Source organism: Lutra lutra, chromosome 9 (assembly GCF_902655055.1).
Source record: "Lutra lutra chromosome 9, mLutLut1.2, whole genome shotgun sequence".
Lineage (NCBI taxonomy): Eukaryota > Metazoa > Chordata > Mammalia > Carnivora > Mustelidae > Lutra > Lutra lutra.
The window spans coordinates 22,102,411-22,124,194 of NC_062286.1; the positions used below are offsets into that span (position 1 = coordinate 22,102,411).

Sequence of the window (21,784 nt, forward strand, 5' to 3'; positions counted from 1 at the left end):
AATGCCAACAGCCAATACGGTGAAAGGTGACGCCACGAAAGATCGATTGTCTTTTGGACTTTTTGACCTCTGTTCCACTCATTCAAGTTCAGACGACTAATACCCAACCTGGTTCATGTCACCGTTCACAAAACACTTTCCTTCATTTAGTCCTCACAACAACGCCGGGAGGTGGGCACGTTCTCAGAGATAAAACGACTTGACCAAGGTTCCTCAGGCTAGTCAAGGGACAGGCTGGGCCGACGGGTCGAAAAACCCGAGCAGGTCTTCGCGGGCGCTTCCAGTAACAGGAAGAGCTTCCACTACACCCCGGCCTCTAACGTTCCCGAACTTGACAGTTCGGCAGCTCACCCCCAAGCGGGCACTCTCCGTCGCCGAAGCTCCGGTGCCAAGCACAGTCCGCCCCCTCCCTCCACCGCAAGCTCTGCGTACTGAGCCGGACTAACCTGACCAGGTCGGTCATGCAGGAGCCCACCACTACCACCGCGGCCACCTCCTCCTGCCACTGCCGGCCGGGTTCCCCAGATGCGGCCATGGCCCAAAACAGGCGCTCTCCACCCCGGAGGCTGACCTTTGCCCTTTGCCCGACCCCGTAACCAGGAACGCCGCTCCTACGCTCCCTAACGACGCGGGCCTTCCAGTCGCCTCTGCGGGTCGCCCACCTGACTGCCCGAAATAACCCCTCCCCCCAGCCGCTCTCTGTTCTTCCCGGGACGGTCTCCCTGCACCCCCTCTCGTTACAGAGCCCTCCTGAGAGTTCCAGACTCCACGCCGCTCGCCACCCACGAGGCGGGCGCGGAGGAAGGACCTTTCAGGCACGGCGGGGACGCCCTTCCGAGTGCCCGGCTTGGCGCGTCCGGGGGCGCGCACGCCGCCCGGCTCCAGGGCCGCAGAGGGGGCGGGGCGGGACGTCCGGGGGGCGCGCACGCATCCGGCTCGCGGTGCGCGCGCAGGTCGGTGCGTCGGTCGGGGGCGCGCTCGGGTAACCTGTACCCCACGTAGTCGCCGGTTACCGATCGGACTAAGTTCCAGGTACCTGGACTGGGGCTGGTGCGGGGAGGTTGGATCCCGAGTCGCACAGGTGGCCTGTGCACAGGATCGTGGTTTAAGTATGCCCAGGGCTCGCCGCCTCTTCCTATAGAGAAGGCCCCCGTTCCGAAGATGCCCTGCTCATCCCCTTCACGCTGGTCCCTGCAAGAACGAGACCCCCCACCAAGGCCAGAGGCCGCTCTTTTTGCATATCTAGCCCGCCCCCTGCTCCCTCAATAACCTCAGACTCCTTTCTTCTGCCCGCCTGAAGAGGGGACCATACAGTTTGGGAAAAGGGAGAGTATCCCTTTTTAGATGGCCCCTAGAGTGGGGTGGTCATTCTTTGGGTCCGAGCCGACTTGTTTTTCTTGAATGTTGCCCCTGGAGAAATTGCTTCCCCACTTACTTCCCTCGTGCGCTTTATGACGTTGAGGTGACGCAGCAGGACGCCACCCCTTTCCGTTCCATGACGTCAGCAGGGCACACGTATCCGTGTTTGTCATCTCATCTTAATTGCGAGATACTGGACGATGCCTTAGACGTCTTTGTAGTCCCCAGGCTGCCCCTTCGAGGACCTCATGTGACCCTGTTTCGAGCAGCAGGCCCTGTAAAAATTGTATTTCTGCATTTTCCTTTTGTAATACGTCAAAATCAGGAAATAGAAATCGCACAGCTAGCACTCAGGGGAGGCGGGCCACTGTAAATTTGTGCCTAGCTGGGATCTATCATGGAACTGTGATGTATGAAAGCCACCACTGTAGGTGTTCCCCCGTCCATGTCCCTGGCTCAAAAGGATCACACCAAAGAACCATCATCTTTGGCTGTTTGGTGACCTCTGGTTTTGGAGTATTTATTTCTCCTCTGTCTTAGAGAAGTCACTACACTTACGGTTGAAACATTTTAATGCTGCAGGAAGTCTTGCACTGTCAAAAAATAGTACTGTAGCTGTTCTAACACAAAGAAATTCATTCCTTCAGGTGTTAGTCAAAGGTCTTGACAGTTGCTAAATTGGAATGGGTTGTTGTCACCTTAAGTATAGTTTGGCTTTTGGTGCAGGTTTCTTCTCTGTGGCATTTGACCGGCGGGTCACTCAGGCCAGCTTTGGCAACAGACCAGCTGTAGTCAAACGTGTTTCTGAACAAATTTGTTCAAATTTGTAATTTTTTTTCTATTCCAGTTTTATGAGTTGTACACTTTAAACAGGTGACTTTGATGCCTTTCTCTTTGGTAATTGCAATTATACATGCTTATGTGAGAGGAGGATGGGTGTAGTGGACTTTGAGGGAGATCTGGATTTGAATGCTGGTCTTTATTCTTGCTACGTGTGTGACTTTGAACAAGTTACTTAGTCCTGCTGCGCTTTAGTTTTCCTATCTGTGAAATGGGAACAGTAATAGAGAACAGGGTTGTTGGGGTGAAGTAAATGAAATTACAGGTAGAGGTGGGTGATAGAGTGCCTGATACTCAGTAGATTTTTAAGAACGTGTTAATTCTTTTTCCGTTTTTCATAGAAATGAGAGGTAAAATAATGATAGGTATTATGGGGAAAAGCATGGAAGAATAATTTTGTAATGTAGGTGAGATCCTTTGCTTTTTTTCCAGATGAGTATTTCTGTGTTTTGCATATGATCTAGATAAGCATCCTTTCAAGAACTGTGACATCAGTGGATAGAAATAAGAATGGAAATGTCACAGAATAAGAAAAAAATGCTTCAAAATGCTAATATGGGTTAGTATGCTGTTCAAAGACAAATTACAGAAATTATCCTTATATCCCATAGAGTGGGAATTCTAAAACCTGCCTACTGCCCAGGATTGTGAAGATCAACTGTGATAATGTTTTTGGAAGCTCTTTATAAGTGGTAGTGTTACAAAAATGGACAGCGTGGTTTTTATGGTTGACAATACAGGACATTAGATGTTTATTCTAACTTTGTAGTGACTTTGGAATGGTGGGGAGAAGTAATCTGTTAAGTGGATGGAAGAGGAGCTTGTTTTATATTTGCAGAAAGGATGATTTGAGTACTGAAGTATACAGCCTCAAAGGTACTTCTGGGTGTCATCACCATATAAGGTAGCTAAATTATTTTTTGAAAGATTATTGCAGTCCTTCCCTTTATTACTATCCAAAGTGATTAAAACAGGTACTGGTTTTCAACATTTCTTTTGGCAGAGACCTCTAAGTCTCCATATGGTAAAGTATATGAAAACTAGGACTAGGACATCATTTCCTTATAGTTGTAACTTAGAGGAAATTAATTTGCTTTTGATGTGGGATTATCCTTTCAGATTGAGGAAGAAAGTGACTATTTAAATAGACTTACTCACCTCTGAAACTAGAGGTTTTCATTTAGAAATCTGTTTAGAGGAATTCATGCATTCCTTCCCCTAGCCCCTGGGTTTCCAGATAATTTAGACACGCTTTGTTGGTTTTACTTCTGTATTTTCAAGTGCAAGAACTTCTTAGTGCCTGAAAGGCTAAGACTTTTAGATACATGTTTGTTTGTGTTGGTTAATATCCGGATAAGTGTATGTTTTCATGATTTAATTGTTAAATAGCTTTTTTTTTTTTAAAGATTTTATTTATTTATTTGACAGAGAGAGATCACAAGTAGACGGAGAGGAAGGCAGAGAGAGAGAGAGAGAGGGAAGCAGGCTTCTTGCTGAGCAGAGAGCCCGATGTGGGACTCGATCCCAGGACCCTGAGATCATGACCTGAGCCGAAGGCAGCGGCTTAACCCACTGAGCCACCCAGGCGCCCCTTAAATAGCTTTTTAAAAAAAAATATTTTATTTATTTATTTGACAGAGATCACAAGTAGGCAGAGAGGCAGGCAGAGAGAGAGAGGGGGAAGCAGGCTCCCCGCTGAGCAGAGAGCCCGATGTGGGGCTCGATCCCAGGACCCTGAGATCATGACCTGAGCCGAAGGCAGAGGCTTCAACCCACTGAGCCACCCAGGTGCCCCATAAAATAGCTTTTTGCTACATATGTTCCTCAGATACATTCTCCTCGACCAGATTTTTTTGAGGGGATATTGTCTTCTCTCCATACCTTAATATTTCTCTAGTTTTTTTGGTCTCTTTATTCATTTGTTTATTTAAAGATTTTTACTGGATGCTTAGCATGTACCAGGTACTTTTGTTAAACACTAGGGATTCAAGACATAGTCCCTGCAGGGGAGAGATCACAAAGCAGGTAGTTATAACACACTGTGGAGGGACAGTATATCAGAAGTAAATAATTTCTCGTAAGTAACAATTATAAGTAGGTTATGCTTATTCTTGAATTTCATATATTATTACCAATCAAGTCCTTCTTGTGGGGACACCAAGGGAGCGGTTCCGAACTTAATGGAGTGTACATTTTGTGTGTTGGGGGAGAGGATTGTTAGTGAAGGCTTCTTAAGGCCTCAAAGTAGGAAACTGTCAGTTGTAAGATAGAGCGGGGTAGATTTAGGTCGCGTGGGGCAGTGTAGCGGTCAGCTTTGGAAAGGAGGAGGGAATTGGATTGAAGGGCTGCTTCTGGCCTGAAAAGCATTGGTGCTGTCTCTCTCCTGAGGAGGTGAGCAACAGGGGGTTGGTTTCTTCTGAAGGGGTCATTGGAAGAGGCCGCTATAAGACAGGAAGTGAAGTATTTATTCACGCAAGAGAAATTTCCGTGTTGCTGTGCCAGTTTTCAGGAAACCCGTTCTGTCTAGTTCCTCTGAATACTCTGACCACCATCCCTTCCTTCTCCTTTCAGTGTGATTTGCAAGTCAAGCCAAAATGTCCCCAGAAGTGGCCTTGAACCGAATTTCTCCAATGCTGTCCCCATTCATATCTAGTGTGGTCCGCAATGGAAAAGTGGGACTGGATGCTACGAACTGTTTGAGGATAACTGACTTGAAGTCTGGGTAGGTACCAGCACTACTACAACTAATGCATCAGACCCAATCCAGCCTTCACCTACTAATAAACTTTTCCCACCAGATTCATCAAAGTTGAACACCACAGAAATTACATCAGGTCTTGAACTTAACACATGTTGATGCAGTTGGTTTTGTCCAGATCTTGATGTATTATGTTTCAAGCTGTTTTATTTGTGTTGTGGCGCATTGCTTTATGATCACAATGTTCATGTCTTCTTCTTATTTTATTTTATTTTTTTTTGGCGTGTCTCTTTGTTAACAGTGTGCCATGTGGTTTTTAGCAAGTGTGTTTTTCATTCATTGACTCAGTTTCTTGTTACGACTGTTGCAATTCAGCATGTACTCCTAGAGTTGGGTTTTGGGATTCTGAATTTGATATCATTTGGTAATCTCTCCTAATAGGAAAATTAGAATAGCTAGCCAGAATGAGTCATTTTTCACAGTGGGGTTGAAATAGTAGTATCTGACACCTGGAAATGTTGAATTAAAAAAACCCCAAATTTTTACTTCAAAATAAATGTAGATTTACAGAAAATTTACAAAATTCGACAAAATTAATGTTGCTATAATGCTATTGATCGTTTTACAAGCATTGTTTGAATTTTGTGACTTGTTCCACTCATGCATGTCCTTTTTTTGGCCCAGAATCCAATCCAGGCTCCAAACTGAATTTAGCTGTCACATCTGGGTCTTCTTAACCTGTTAATGTTTCTGTCTTTCTTTGTCTTTCATGGTTTTGACACCTTTTTTTTTTTTTTTTTTAAAGAGACTTTATTTATTTATTTGTCAGAGAGAGAAAGAGAGAGAGCATGCACAAGCAGGGGGAACAGCAGGCAGAGGGAGAGAAGCAGGCTCCCTGCTGACCCTGGGATCCTGACCTGAGCTGAAGGCAGGTGCTCAACCAACTGAGCCACCCAGGCGTCCTGATTTTGACACTTTTGGAAATAGCACTGGTTAGTTATTTTGTAAAGTGTTGCTTAGTATGGGCTCATCTACTGTTTTCCCTTTATTACAGTGAGAACTGCATCCCCCCCCCAAGAATACTACAGAATTGATGCTGTATGGTTTACAGTACATTAGGTCAGGGAGTACGTGACGTTCATGTCTGTGACTGGTATGTTAACTTTGACCACTCAAGTAAGATTGTGTCCACCAAGGTTTTCCACTGTACTTAGTTACACTGAGTATCTAGTATGTAGCGTTAGCTCGATCTGCCCTTTGTCATTGGTAAGTGTCTTGTGGAGGGATGCCTTGAGATGGTGCAGATGCTTACTTGCTGGTACTTTTGGCCACTAATTTCAGCGGTCATGGATGGTTCTGGCCTGCAGTCATTATCACGGTGGTGCTGATCTAAATGATGTTCTATTTCCCTTACTTCCCCCACCCCCCCACACTTATTAACTTGAATTCTACTGTAGAGAAGCATTGTCCCTTCTCCCCCAGTCACTTACTTATTCACTTATTTATTTATGTCAGTGTGAATTTTTAGGTGTTTATTTTAGTCTGTAGGTTATCATCCAAATGCTGTGTTCATTTATTTTGTTGCTCAGTTGTTCTAGCTTTGTCATTGGAGCTCCGTTGAGTTGGGGTTTATGTCTTTTTGACATATCCCCATCAGTTTTTGAGTATTTTCTTACTAGAAATATATTGCATTCTTGACTCTCTTTTAGCTTTTCTTCTTAGGCTCTTTTGCCTTCTGTAAGTCTTGCTGTTTTTTTTTTTTTTAAGATTTTTTTTTTAATGTATTTGACAGAGATCACAAGCAGGCAGAGAGAAAGAGGAGGAAGCAGGCTCCCTGCCGAGCAGAGAGCCCGATGTGGGGCTCGATCCCAGAACCCCGGGATCATGACCTGAGCTGAAGGCAGAGGCTTTAACCCACTGAGCCACCCAGGCGCCCCAGTCTTGCTGTTTTTTGACTAAGCAGAAGACTTAGATATGAGGATGTACACTTCCTTCAGTAGGAGGATAGAGAAGACTAGTTAGAGTTAGTTGGACTAGTTAGAAGACTAGTTAGGTTAGTTGGATACTTTATTGGGAAGATCTGGCATTATTTAATCAGTGGGTGGGGGATTTCTTTTGGGAGTGACAAAAATATCCTAAAGGATAGCGGGGATGGTTATACAATTCTGTAAATATATGACAGATGACTGAATTGTGCCACCTGTAAGGGTGGATGGATTATAGCTTAGGGAAGCTGTCCTCAAAAGGAGCCAAACCCATGAACCAGGGATGTTTACTGTCTCAAATGGATAGGGCATGGGTGTTTCTTTTTTTTTTTTTTTTTTTTTAAGATTTTATTTATTTATTTGACAGAGCCAGAGATCACAAGTAGGCAGAGAAGCAGGCAGGGGGTGGGGCGCAGACTCCCTGCTGAGCAGAGAGCCCGATGCGGGGTGCTCGATCCCAGGACCCTGAGATCATGACCTGAGGTGAAGTCAGAGGCTTTAACTCACTGAGCCACCCAGGTGCCCGGGTGTTTCTTCTTTAGTTTGTCACAACCACTTTTTCTTTTAAAGTTGGCAAGGACATGACAGGGGACTGATGGTCAGGGGACTGGGATTGGCTTATGGGAGATGATGTCATCTGAACTTCATACTCTTTTGTATCAGTGTCCTGAGGGAACAATTGGGTTCATCAACATGAAGTCACTACTTCTTTTCTGCAGACTTCTTTTCCAGTGCTCCCTGATTCCTGAATGTTTGGTTGAGTATTTAAGTACAAATAGTGGATCTGATGATACATTTGAAATGAATCCACTAGACCTGACCCGGTCTGGACTAGCTCTTCGAAAAATATTTGAAATGGCATCATTATATGGCATTTAGTATTTATGGAATTTAATGGAATTATATGGAATTATATGGCATTTAGTATTTATGGAATTTACTTTCTTTAGATTTACAAAAGGAATGCTGATACCTCTACCTACATTAACTGAGTTGCTAGGCATAAAATGATGTGAAGATTTTTATTTATTAATTATTATTAATTTATTATTAAAGATTTTTTATTTATTTGACAGATCACAAGTAGGCAGAGAGGCAGGCAGAGAGAGAGAGGAGGAGGAGGCAGGCTCCCCGCTGAGCAGAGAGCCCGATGTGAGACTCGATCCCAGGACCCTGAGATCATGACCTGAGCCGAAGGCAGAGGCTTTAACCACTGAGCCACCCAGGCGCCCCTGAAAAGCCTTATTGATCTAGAGCATCAGTGATGCCTTTTATGCAGTTCTTGTCTGAAAGATTCGTGAAAGTTCCTCGGAGTCTCATTAACAATTCTTTCTTCAATCCTTCCATCGGGCAAAGTGTGCATTCCTCATGTTCTATAGCAAAACAGTGACGGGGTTTGGGAACAGAATGGCTTCTTTTTAGTGTGCCATTTATTGGCATTTCCCTTTCCTTTACATCAGCAGCATTCATTTACAAGAAATGGGGTCCACATTTATCAGTTCTGTGAATCCTGTAGGGCACAGCATCCACAGAACTACTCTTGTTTCTATATATGGCTACTTGCCCTTGAAGAGATGAGGTGTGAGTATCTGTATTCTAGATCTGGCTCATCGAAGGAATAGATAGGTAAGAATCTATTCCAAGTAAGATTAAAAAAAAATAGCAACTCATCTTTCTGTAATGGCCCCTAAATCTTTGTACCTTACATACACCTATGTATGTATGTATGTGTTTGTTTGTTTCTGAGCTCCATTGCTAGACTGTCACGATCTTAAGGACAGGGTTCTTATTTATTTTTAGGCCTCCTTAAGGTCTGCTGTGGTACTTTTCCTACATAGTGTAGCAAGTAGGGGTTGAGTGAATGAAGAGGTAAGGTGTTTTCCTAGAGAAGTTGCCTGGTTTGGGGATCATAGTGGTTTGGGCTTCTGGCTTGGAAACCTGTTTCTCATTCTGGTAGATTATTGCTTAAGCTTTATTACACTTAATTCTAGAAAATGTCATTCCTTGATAAGTGAATTGATATTTTTGAAATATCAGTACTGAAAAACCAGCACCGGGTTTACTCTTCTAGGTAGAGGGGTCGAATTTTTATTTTAGGGAGTTATTCCATGGGGCTCTTGACTGTTTATTAGCTTTTTGCTCTGTGATAATTTGATCCCAAGCATGTGCTATTTGTAAGATGCCATATTTTGTCATTTTTGGTGATTTACTAATCTTGACGCTGTCTCCCATGTTCAGTGTTCTGGAATGGTGCCTGGCAAATATGAGAGAGGAAAGCAGAGGGCTTAGTGCAACCTGTGGCAGCCAAGCCTTATTTTCTTTTTTCAGCATATCACAGTGACTCACCCTTACTGGCACATGGCTGTGTTTGGGGCATCTGCTGTGACATCTCAGCCGCCCACAACTACCTGTTGCATTTTTTGTTCATGTTCTGAATTTCATTACTTAATTAAAAATAGATACTCAGTGTACTTAGTTACTAAATAGAACCGTTTTCAAAGATGAGTGCTGTAAGCTTTGAAGACAGATCTCCGTTTGCTCCATTCGTCCCTTTGGCTGGCAGGCTGAAACTTTATTAGCCCTGTGCCTGGAAGGAAGCTGCTGGCCCAGGAGCCAATACTTTAATTCTGAAGAGGGGCACCTTTTAACCCTTTGGTATCCAGTTGTTCTCTGGGCTTTTCCATTTCACTTTCTTTTCTTTGTGATCTTTTTCCTTTTCTCCTGTGCATACCTTTATCCTTTATGTATTCATTATATAAAAATATATCCCTAAACCATATATAGTATTACATTGCATGTTTAAGAAGTTTAGAGAAATGATATCGTCATATATGTGTGTATGTTTTTGTGTGTGTTCTTCCACCACTTGCTTCTTTTGCTTAGTAGGAAGTTCGTGAGATTTACTTACGTTAATACTTAGGGTGCAAGTTCTTTGGTTTGCACTGCTGTATCATATTCCATTGTATGAATGTGCCTCCAATTTTTTATTCAGTCTCCCACTGATTGACTTGTATGTTGTTTTAAATTTCTTTTGACAAAGAATGCCATAATGAACATTCTCTCACCTTTGTGCAAGAAGGTATGAGAATATTTTCTGGGGCATGGGTTTTTGAACTGGGTGTGTTTGCCCATTAGTGGTTATAAAATCTATTGAGTGAGTCACTCCAACATTTAAAAAATGAATGAGAATAGAATGGAAACTACCAGAATGTGTCACACATAATAAGAGTAAGCACTGTTTTGTGAATTTTGCTTTCAGTTAAATAAGTATGTGTGTACTGGGTTACAATGTGAAATATGTGTGTCATGAAAAAAAAGTTTGAAAGCAAAAAAAAAAAAATTTTTTTTTGAAAGCTATTCCTCTAGGCACATTCCTAGGAATAAAATTGCCGGCTCTTAAGGTATATGCATCTTCTATTTTATTAGATATTGCCACCATATGAATTTCCTTCCACCAGAAATGAATGAGAGTTCCCATTGTTCTGTAGCCTTAACAATAGTCTGCATTGTCAGACTTAAATTTTTGCCAAGTTGATGGGTGTGAAATGGTATCTCATTGTTTTTAATTTGTATTTCCCTGAATTACTAGTATAGTGAAGAATCTTTTCAAATCTTTATTGCTAATTTAGATTTCTTCTTTTAGGAATATCCTTTGCCCATCTTTTAACTGGGTTGTTTGTAGTTTTGTATAGGTTTTAAATCATTCTTTATATATTTTGGACATTAATCATTTAGCAGTTATATGTATTACAAATATTTGCATTCAGTCTGTGGCTTACAGTCTTAATTTCATGCTACTGATGTCCAGAAGTTTTAATCTTAATGAAGTCAAATGCATCAGTATTTTCTTTTTTTAGATTTGTGCCGTATGTGTGTGTGTGTGTGAGAGAGAGAGAGAGAGAGAGAGAGAGAGATGAAGGCATTTCAGAAAATCCTGTCATACTCAAAAGTCATAAACCTTCCTCTAAGATTTTCCATTTTTGGTCTTCAGATAGAAATTTATTTTTTTCCATAAAATATGTTGAGAGCTAGGGATATGGTTTTTTTTGTTCAGGCAGTTCGTTGATTGTCCCAGCATCATTTATTGAAAAGGTCATCCTTTGTCTAGAGATCTGCAGTGCTACCTCTCTTATTATGTCAAGATCATACACGGATCTGTTTCTAGGCTTTCTGTCCTGATCTGTCAGCCTCATTGTCCTAATGCCAGCTGTACTCTATCTTAGCTATTAAAACTTTATGACATGTCGTAATATCAGGTAGGAAAATTCTCACCTATCTTGTTTTTATTCTTAAAAATTCTCTTGCTTAACCATATGTTCTAGATACTTTTTGATAACCTCATTTAAATAGTCACATGCCATTCTCTTAGGACATCCCAAATTTCAGTTAACAAAAATTCTTTTTAACTCATTGAGGAAAGGAAATGAAGGGGAAACTGACCCGGTGAAGGACCAATTGAGAATTAATGGTCAGGAAAGCTCTCTGAGGAAAGGACATTTAAGTTGAATCACGAAAGATGAGAATAATCCAATGTAAAGAGCTGGGGAAGTTGTTGTATAAAGAGAATATGATGTATAAAGGCAGGAGAAAGCTTCGTGTGTTCAAGGATTTGCAAGGCCACTGAGTGTTGGAATGTAGTAAGAGAGCGTGAGAGGGAAATGAGATGAAATTCTAAAGATAGTCAGGGGCCAGAATATGCAGAGCCTGGTGGGCTATATTAGGAAACTTGGGTTTTATTCTGGATGGAATGAGGAGTTTTTGAAGGATTTTAGGCAGAGTGACATGATCTAATTTATATATATAAAAAAGCATTGGTTGTTATATAGAAAGAGACTTATGCAGGGTAAGGTAGACCAGTTAGCTGCCCATTTGTAACAATAGACCAGGTGACAGATGATGGAATCTTATGATATGGTGGCAGTGATGGAGATGGAAGGAGGTGAATAGATTATAAACTAGTTAAAGGTAAAAACATGAGGATGTTGAATCTGGGGCTTGAGAGAGAAGCAAGAATGACTTCTTCCTTCTAACTTGAGCAAGTTGGTTAAGATGGTTATGCCTTTGGTTAAGATGGGGAAGGTTGGTGGAGGAACAGCTTGAATTCGGATTGATTGTTGTCTGCCTCTGCTATGCAGTTATTATTGTGGCTCTCCTTTTGCTTCTTCCCTATGTTGAGTCTCATGTTTTCCTTTCTTGTTTTTCCGTCTTGCTTTGTTGGAGCATGCACTCTAGTAGCATCCCAAGAGAGGGAGAAGAGGAGGTTTTTTCTTTGAGTTCCTGAAGGTCTGAAATGTGTTTATTCTGCTCTTAAACTTGATTGATAATTTGGGCAAGTATAGAATGCTAGGTTGCAAATTTTCTTCCCCATAGATCTGAAAGGCCTTGGTCTGTAATATTGGGGACCCTCAACACACATACTGTTGTAGTTCCATGGTTGCAGTGTCTTCTCTGCTCTGTAAGGATATTAATTATTGTTTGTTTTTAAAATTGAGGTACAGTTGACAATTACAACTTTTGAATGTTTCAAAAAACATTTTTTATGTACCTTGCATTATCTCTGTTTTGCTTTTTGTCTTTAATGTTGGCGGGTTTCCTCAAACTGGTGATTCTTTGCTGCTGTCCATGTCTGTTAAGGAGAGAGGATGTAAAATATGAATTTGAAGCTTTTGATGCACAGGTAGACTCCTCAACTGCTGAGCTCCGCTGCAGTGTGATCACGCGTGAACTTGGCCTCTTTATCAAGTGATTGCCAGATTCATTACCCGGAGATCTTATCTCAGCGACTATAAAAGATAGAAGTGCCGGTATGGATGCATGTATTCCTATGTGTCAGGAAAATTCCAACTGTTGGGCCAGAGTATGTAAATTTTAAGATTTTGATGTATTTGGTGTATTCTTCTTGGGTCTGGTCTCCTTGAGAGAGACTGGTCCATGTAGCCAGCTGCCCTGGCTGCCCCAGCTCTGTTTGGCCCCACAACCAACCTATCAGCTGAAGGCAGCTGCACGCATGGGCCAATGAGAGGCCAGCAGAACTGACCAGCCTCCTGGCACAGAATGATGAGAAATAATAAATTGTTTCCTTAAGCCACTAATGTTAGGGTAGTTTTTTATGCAGCACTAGATAATTAATATAGTAACATATTATATATTCATGTTACCTGTGTATTTTGAAGACTGTCCACATTAGTATGGCTTGAACTGTGCCTCCTTTTTAATGCCTGCATAATATTCCAGTATAGGAATGCATTGTAATTTAATCAGCTATCATTGAGAGCTGTTCATTTGAATCTGTCTTTTGTTATAACAGAAGGTTGTAAAGAATCTCCTCTCACATTTATCTTTAATATGCCAAAATGTTTACTTTTTATGTTGTCATCAGATCAATTTCCTTCATCAGTTCTTTTTTTAAAAATTTTATTTATTTTTTTTTATTTTTTTAAGGATTTTATCTATTCATTTGACAGAGATCACAAGTAGGCAGAGGCAGGCAGAGAGAAAGTAGGAAGCAGGCTCCCTGCCAAGCTGAGAGCCTGATGTGGGGTTTGATCCCAGGACCCTGGGATCAGGACCGGAGCCGAAGGCAGAGGCTTTAGCCCACTGAGCCACCCAGGTGCCCCTCCTTCATCAGTTCTTTTAACATTTTGCGAAATTAATGCCTTTTCCACTGAGACGCCTGTTTTCTTCTGAGACCCCTGTGCTTTCTTCTGTAGTTTCATTGTTCCTTGAAATTAATCTGGAATTCATTTTGGTGTATGATATAATATAGGAATGGGGTATTATTTTTCTAAGTAATCGTCTGGTTGTCCTACCACTATTTATAAGATATCCTTGACTTATTCATTATTTTGAAATGCCATCTTACATGCTAAATTCTCCTGTTTATTTCTGACTTTATTTTCAATGCTCTGTATTTGCTTTGTGCAATTATACAGCTTTTCAATTTTACAGTTTTATAGTATGTTTGAATACTCATCATCTCACCTGTTGGGGGTTTGATTGGCATTGGATAAAACTTTTTTGTTTGGAGAGAATGGACCTCTTTTACAACAGGTTTTAGCAAACTTTCTGTGAGATCAGATAGTGTTTTAGGCATGTGAGTCTTATGGTCTGTGTCGCGACAGCTCTTGTAGCGTGGAATTTATGTCAGGACACAAGTGAGTAAGTGTGGCTGTGTTCCAGTGAAACTTGATTTACAAAAAGAAGCAAGTGGCCCTTGGATTGTAGTTTTACAATACTGAGCATACTTGCTTTTTAATATTGATACTGTCCTATTTATGCCCACTTTTATGTCTGTAAATAAAGGTTCGTGTTTTCTTCGTTTTTGTCCCTGTACGTGGATTCTTCACCTTCTTCCTAAGTGGCTTATTCTTTGGTTGCTTTCCTGTAGAAGTTTCTAGTGGTTTGCTGACATAGATGAGAGCTAATATAAAAGGTAGATTAAAGTAGAAGGAGAAGGTGTATTAGAAAATTTAACAATTCATGGGGCACCTGGGTGGCTCAGTGGGTTGAGGCCTCTGCCTTCGGCTCGGGTCATGATCTCAGGGTCCTGGGATCGAGCCCTACATCAGGCTCTCTGCTCGGAGGGGAGCCTGCTTCCCTTCCTCTCTCTCTTCTGCCTCTCTGCTTGCTTGTGATCTGTCTGTGAAATAAATAAATAAAATCTTTAAAAAAAAAAAAACCCAGAGAAAATTTAACAATTCAATAATCTCTTATCCAGATCCCTAAGAATATTTACGAAGAATTCAAAGAAAGTTCAAAGAAAGGAAAAATGGTCAGAGCCAGAAGTGCTAACACAGTGCTGGTGGAAGGGGCCGGGGTGGCACAATCCAGAGGCAGATTGGACAAAGGATGGAACCCAGTGGCCATCTTTAGGGGTGTGGGATGGCAGCATAATATAGTGGTAAGCATGAAGATTTTTTAGTCAGTGAGGTCTGAGTTTGATTCCTGATTTTGCCACTTTATTAAGTGACATTATTAATGACCTTTGGCAAGTTACATACCTTTTCTGTACCTCAGTTTTCTCTTAATTGAGGATAACATTAATAATTGTCTTACTGAGTAGTGATGGGAATATATATATATATATATATATATATATATAAATATATTTCAATATATTTATTTGGTCACAGTGCTCAATAAATGGTTACTATTTTTATCTACAATAATAACAATGCTGTTATTATCATATTTAGTGTTACATCTATTACACACATTATTATATATATTATTATTTTACTGTATTGTTGTTAGGCAGCTGGTAGAATCACTTTGGCATTTCAGAATCAGGGACTCTATAAAGAGGGAGTGTCCATGCAGGCAGTGTAAAGGAGCTGTCTAAGTAAGACTCAGGAAAACAGAGCAATATAAGAGGTCACACATGTAACAAAAGTCAGAAATCATAGAGCAGAAAAGGACAGGAGAGCCAGAAATTTCTATTTCTAGGGTAACTTTCTATCCTTGTTCTTTGCTTTTTGGAGATCCATGGAGGCAGAAACAGTATCAGTGTGGCTAATTTAGGTGGTACAGGTGGATGTACTTTGAAATATTTGATTAGGTTGAAGAATGAATGGGCTTGGAAATGCCAACTTCTTTTTTTATTTTTTATTTATTTATTTTTAAAAGATTTTATTTATTTTTTTGGCAGAGTGAGACACAGTGAGAGAGGGAACATAAGCAGGGGGAGTGGGAGAGGGAGAAGCAGGTTTCCTGCTGAGCAGGGAGCCTGATGCAGGGCTCGATCCCAGGACCCCAGGATCACGACCTGAGCGGAAGGCAGACGCTTAACGACTGAGCCACCCAGGCACCCTGTCCAGCTTCTTTTTTTAACAGAGCCTGTTTTCAATAGTTATTAGAGATTGAACCATGGCTTTCTTGAGCAGAGACATGCAACAGTTCTCAACAGAGGGTTGAAGAAACCTGCCTGCCAACACCTCAGAAGATGGGGACTAAGGTGGGGACCTCTGTTGGAGGGCGGAGAGCTAGTGTGGGCGGGTTGTGAGTGTTACAGGGCAGAATTTTGGCTAGGGCTTAGGGTGCTGGGGCACCAGGGTTAGGGCTAGACACCAGGGCATCTAGAAATATAGAGAACAGTGCACCGTGTTGGTATTTTGAGAACTATTACCGTGTCCAGGTTATCCTCCAGGAATTACTTCTTGTTTTGTTTTGTTTTGTTTTTTAACTCAGAGAAATGCAAGTTGTCCTGCTTCTCACGCTCTAGCCTGTAGTCTTTTCTTCTCTTCGATCTTTAACTTGGGTAGCTGCCTGTCCAGCTGCCTTGAGATTATAATAGTAAAATACAATAATGTAAATAATGTTAGTGAAATAGTTAATGGGTCTTTTAACATTTCAGAGAGCTTTCATTTATTTTGTATTTAGGGTTTTTTGGGGGAAAAAGTCAAGGGGATAGTATTGGCCTTGGCCCAGTAAATTCTGAAATCATTGACCTTAGGAACTTGTGCTAGGATTCCACAGTCTTCCCACAGAGACTAGAGTGGTGAATGCTGGGAGAACTCTGGCTCTGGAGTTTTAGATGGTTGTGAATCTTGGGCTTTTCATGCCCTGCAGTGATTTCATTTCAGAAAGACTTCCTTTGGTATGGAAGTTGGGGTAGGGGAAGAGGTGAGGGGAAGTAGTCTTTACACAGTCTAATGTGTAAAGGAAAGGAGGTAGAAGATTCTTTTAATCTATTCCTAGCTCTACTTTGTACTATTCAAGGGAACAAAAAAATCACTCTTAACTGTTATCTTTTGTATCCTCTCTTCTATGCAATTTTAAGTGGTATTTTTTGATGGTTTCTGTTTCATTAGAATGGCAAATTTGCAGACTGCTTTAAGATTAGAAGATGAGCAGGGCTCTTTTAGTTTACGTTCATAGGCACATGTTAATAAGTTTGTCTCAAGACTGCAAATTAACTAGTTCTGTGCGCTCACACAGGTTAAAGGACCCTTATGCCCATGTAGACAGCCCCCTTTTTAACTTCCATGATGGTTGAATAATCCTGCTTTCTGGTGCCATATTCTTGAGAAATAATTTTGTAACTTTCCTTTCAGGGCCACATTTCCTGAGTGATGTTATCTTTCTAGTGGCATGTGATGAAAGTTGTTTTTCCCATTGACCTTGCTTCTCTTGACTTTTTGAAAAATGTATCCTTTTTGTTTTCTGAAACAGTTTTCATCTCAACCTTTGCTCTTGCCAATTTATTGATAAGAGCTCTTGGGTCAAGTGGAAGTTTTGGAGAATATTTTGAGTTCTACCGTGAAGTGGGTACAATGCCCTCACGATGATTGTTTTTTCTATCTAAGGACTCCTAAGACTTTTTTTTTTTTTAATCTGAAAAACATCATTTTTAAAATTTTGTGGCTCAGTAAATTATTACCATGTAGATTCAGTTTGAGGCTTAGCACATACTTTTCTTGTCTGTGGTAAAACATACATTCCATTTACCATTTGCACCAGTGGCATTCCAGTTCAGTGGCACTGAGTCCAGTGGCATTCCAGTTCAGTGGCTCTGAGTCCAGTGGCATTTCAGTTCAGTGGCACTGAGTCCAGTGGCATTCCAGTTCAGTGGCACTGAGTCCAGTGGCATTTCAGTTCAGTGGCACTGAGTACACACACATTGTGCAGCCATCACCACCATTCATCTCTAGAACTTTTTTAATCTTGCAAAACGAAAACTCTCTGCTCATTAAATAATAACTCCCAATTCCTCCCCTCATCCACCCCTGGAAATCACTATTTTATTTCCTGTCTGTGTATAAATCTGACCTCTTTAGGTACCTCGTGTAAGTGGAATAACACAGTATTTGTTCCTTTATGACTGGCTTATTTCACTTAGCATAATGTCTCCAGGGTTTTCCATGTCGTAGTGTATGTCAACATTTCCTGCCTTTTTAGTCTTAGTTGAATAATATTCCGTTGTATGTTTAGACCACATTTTGTTTATACGTGTACCGTCACTGCATACATACTTGGGTTGCTCGCACCATTTGACTATTGTGAAGAATGCTGCTATAAACATAGGCATCCAGATTTCTTTTGGAGCCCCTGTTCTCAGTTCTTTGGGGGATATACCCAGAAGAGGAATTGCTGAATCATATGGTAATTCTGTTTAGTTTTTTTGAGGGATCACCATGTCATTTTCTGCAGTGGCCGCGTCATTTTGTATTGCCAACAGCAATGCATCAGGGTTCCAGATTTTCCACATCTTCACCAACACTTGTTGGTTTTTAAACTTTTTCTGTTTTTAAACTTAAAAAAAATTGTAGTCATCCTAGTGGGTATGAAGTGGTATATCAGTGTGGTTTTGCATTATCCTAATGAGCAGTGGTATTGAGCATCTCTTCAAGTGCTTAGTGGCCATTTGCATATCTGCTTTGGAGAAGTGTCGTTCAAGTCCTTTGCCCATTTTTTAATTGTGTGGTTGATTGTAGTGAGTTGTAGGAGTTCTTTATATATTCTAGATAATTACTTATCAGATATATAATTTGAAAATAACTTGCCCTTTCCCATTGGTTGATAGTATCTTTTTTTTTATTCTGTTGATAGTATCTTTTTTTTTTTTTTAAAGATCTTATTTATTTATTTGACAGATAGACATGACAAGTAGGCAGAGAGGCAGGCAGGGGGGGCGGGGAAGCAGCTCCTTGCCGAGCAGAGAGCCGGATGTGGGGCTCGATCCCAGGACTCTGGGATCATGACCTGAGCCGAAGGCAGAGGCTTTAACCCACTGAGCCACCCAGGTGCCCCTGTTGATAGTATCTTTTGATGCAGAACATTTTTACTTTAGATAAAGTCCAGTTTGTGAATTTTGCTTTTGTTGCCTATCCTTTTGGTTTCATATCCAAGAAATTACTGCCAAATCCGGTGTCTTAAAGCTTTTTCCTTATGTTTTCTTCTAAGAGCTTTATCATTTTAGCTCTTATGGTTAGGTCTTCGATCCATTTTGAATTTTTAATTCAGAGTTTTTGTGTATGGTATAAGGGTCCAACTTCCTTTTCTTTTCTTCTCTGTTTTTTTTTTTTGCATGTGGATATCCTGTTTCTATAACACTATTTGTTGAAAAGACAGTCTTTTCCTTCACTAAATAGTTTTGGCACTATTGTTGAAATTATTTGACAATATACTTGTGGGTCTATTTCTGGGCTATTTCTCATATAGTTGGTTTATATGTCTGTCTTTATGCCAATACCACAGTGTTTTGATTACTGTAGATTTGTAGTAAGTTTTGAAATCAGGAAGTATGAGACCTCCAACACTGTTCTTCTTTGGCCAGATTGTTTTGGCTTTTCAGGATCCCTTGAGCTTCTGTATCAATTTTAGGATGGCTTTTTCTATTTCTGCAAAGGTTGTTGAGATTGTGATAGGAATTGCTTTGAATTGATAGATTGCTTTGTGTGGTATCGACATTTTAACAGTATTAAGTCATCAGTGAACACAGGATGTCTTCCCATTTACCTGTGTCGTCTTTAATTTCTTTCGGCAATGTTTTGTAGTTTTAAGTATGGTAGTCCCTCTCTTTCTGTGGTTTTGGTTTTCGTGGTTTCAGTTACTCATGATCAACTATGGTCCAGAAGCCAGTGATCCTCCTCCTGACACATCATCAGAAGGTCAGTAGTAGGGATGCCTGGGTCGCTCAGTCAGTTAAGCGTTGGCCTTCGGCTTAGGTCATGATCCCAGGTCCTGGGTTTGGGCCCTGCATTGGGCTCCCTGCTCAGCGGGGAGTCTTTCTCCCTCTGCCACTGTCTGCTATTGACCCCCTGCTTGTACTCTCTCTCTGTGACAAAGAAATCAATAAAAAATCTTAAAAAAAAAAAAAGGTTACTGGTAGCCTAATGCCACCTCCTGAGGCCTACCTCGTTCATCTCACCACATCTCATCATGCAGGTGTTTGATCATCTCACGTTGTCACAAGAAGCATGAGGAGAGAGGAGGGGAGAGAGGCCACATTCACATAACTTTTATCACAGTATACTGTTAAAATTGTTCCATTTCCTCATTAGTTTTGTTATTAATCTCTTGCGGGGATTACTTTATAAATTAAACTTTTCATAGCAGTATAGGGAAACACAATACACAGAGGGTTTGGTACCAGGCTTTCAGGTGTTTGCTGGGCTCTTGGAATGTATTTCCTGTGGATAGTGGGGTCTGCTATAGCCAACCCTTGCCCCCTTGGTTAAGTTTGTTCCTAAGCATTTTCTTTCTTTCTTTTTTTTTTTTTTAAAGATTTTATTTATTTATTTGACAGAGATCACAAGTAGGCAGAGAGGCAGGCAGAGAACGGGGTGGGAAGCAGGCTCCCTGCTGATCAGAGAGCCCGATGTGGGGCTCGATCCTAGGACCCTGAGATCATGACCTGAGCCGAAGGCAGAGGCTTTAACCCACTGAGCCACCCAGACGCCCCACATTTTATTCTTTTTAATACTATTGTAAATGGGATGTTTTTATAAATTTCATTCCAGATTGTTCATTGTTAGTCTATATAGAAGGGCAACTGAGTTTTGCATGATCAAGTAGCCTGCAACTTTGCTGAATTTGCTTATTAGTTCTGGTTGTGTGTGTGTGTGTGTACTCTTCAGGGTTTTCTACATGTACGATTGTGTCCCCTGCAAACAGATATTTTTCCTCCTTCCTTTTGGATGCTTTTTATTTCATTTTCTTGCCTGCTTGCTCCGGTTAGGAGTTCCAGTACTATTCTGAGTAGAAGTTCTGAAAGCAGGCACCCTCGTCTTATTCTTGACCTTAGAGGAAAGGCTAGCAATCTTTCACATTTGAGGGTATCCCCCCCACATTCATGCTTTGATTTAAGCCTTTGGCTAAGGATGCAAACTAGTTAAGCACAGTGAGAAAAGTTAAAATAATGTTGAAATGGTGAACTTATTCTTGAACTGTAAATTCTTATGAAAATTGCTTCTGTAAAGGAGTCTGCCCCCAGACTTAAGCCAGAATAAACAGGTGAAGCACCCGCATGGTGTTAGAAACAGCTGAGGGTCTTGAAGCTCAAAAGAGGCTTTTTTCTCCTTTTCAGTCTGTGTGAGGACATAGATTTGCATTCACACAGTGTTTTCACTCATACGCTGTGAATGTGTCTGTGTATACACTGGTTGGTGTCGGGCTGAGGGGACAGCAGTTGGGAAGAACAGAGGGAAGCAACACCTGTAGACTGTTCGGGCCCTGTGCTAGCGGCTTTTAGCGGGCTTCTGCCTACAAAATAACGACAGTAACGAGAGCAGGAGTAGCTGGTGCTCCAGGTCCTGTCCTTGCTGTATTAGGTCTCTTCCTTCCTGAAACCTCCCAGTGCTGTACGAGGTACAGATTTTAGCATCTTCACGTTACAGGGGAGGACTCAGTCCAGAGAGGTCAAGGTGAGGGGCCCAAGCTATCATGCTGCAGTTCTGGGGTTTGAAACCGAGTCTCCGATCATAGAGCTCTTCAACTTTCCCCTAAATGTGTTGTCTTTGTTTTGTTTGATTTTAATTCTGTAACCGTATGTTTAAGCTTCTTTAAATACGCACCTTGACTCATTGTGGTCAGCACCAACATGCTGGTCATAGAGTAAGTTAAGGTACAGTCAGTCCTTCATGTACATTTCTTTGGTTGGTTAATTTGATCTCTGAGATGCTGATTATCACTTCCCTGGCCCTTCTCTTAGCACTCTTTGTGCTTGATTTTTCTTTAAAGGTGAGAGGGCTGTGCTGAATTTGATCCAGGCCTTTGTATCATTAAAACCCCTTGAGAAGGAGAGGAGAGCCATTAATTGATAGATCTGCTTCTACCCAGAGTAGAAGCCTTTTAATTGAGAATTAGTGACCCATAAAATATTATTTACTGTTACTATTACTGTATTAATGCATAGATCATGTTGATGTTGGTTAACTCAGGCAGCTCTATATTAAGCAGTAAG

The 21,784-nt window shown here is 41.2% G+C and overlaps 2 protein-coding genes across 7 annotated transcripts in view; one reads left to right on the forward strand and one right to left on the reverse strand.

The window, feature by feature from the left end:
* Positions 1–603, reverse strand: part of RBKS (ribokinase) — an 85,734-nt gene extending 85,131 nt beyond the window's left edge. For all 3 annotated transcript variants that reach the window (XM_047746402.1, XM_047746403.1, XM_047746401.1), the window contains exon 1: positions 447–603. In XM_047746402.1, the coding sequence (XP_047602358.1) occupies positions 447–535 (89 nt within the window). In that variant the 5' untranslated portion in view covers positions 536–603. The remainder of the gene's footprint in view (positions 1–446) is intronic.
* A 278-nt stretch (positions 604–881) lies between these two features.
* BABAM2 (BRISC and BRCA1 A complex member 2) overlaps positions 882–21,784 on the forward strand; it is a 399,606-nt gene continuing 378,703 nt past the window's right edge. For 3 of the 4 annotated variants that reach the window (XM_047746396.1, XM_047746400.1, XM_047746398.1), the window contains exons 1-2: positions 882–1,032; positions 4,771–4,921. In XM_047746396.1, coding sequence (XP_047602352.1) covers positions 4,794–4,921 — 128 coding nt within the window. In that variant the 5' untranslated portion in view covers positions 882–1,032; positions 4,771–4,793. Of the gene's footprint in view, positions 1,033–2,968; positions 3,104–4,770; positions 4,922–21,784 lie in introns of those variants that run through there. The other variant, XM_047746397.1, reaches the window with a different exon arrangement.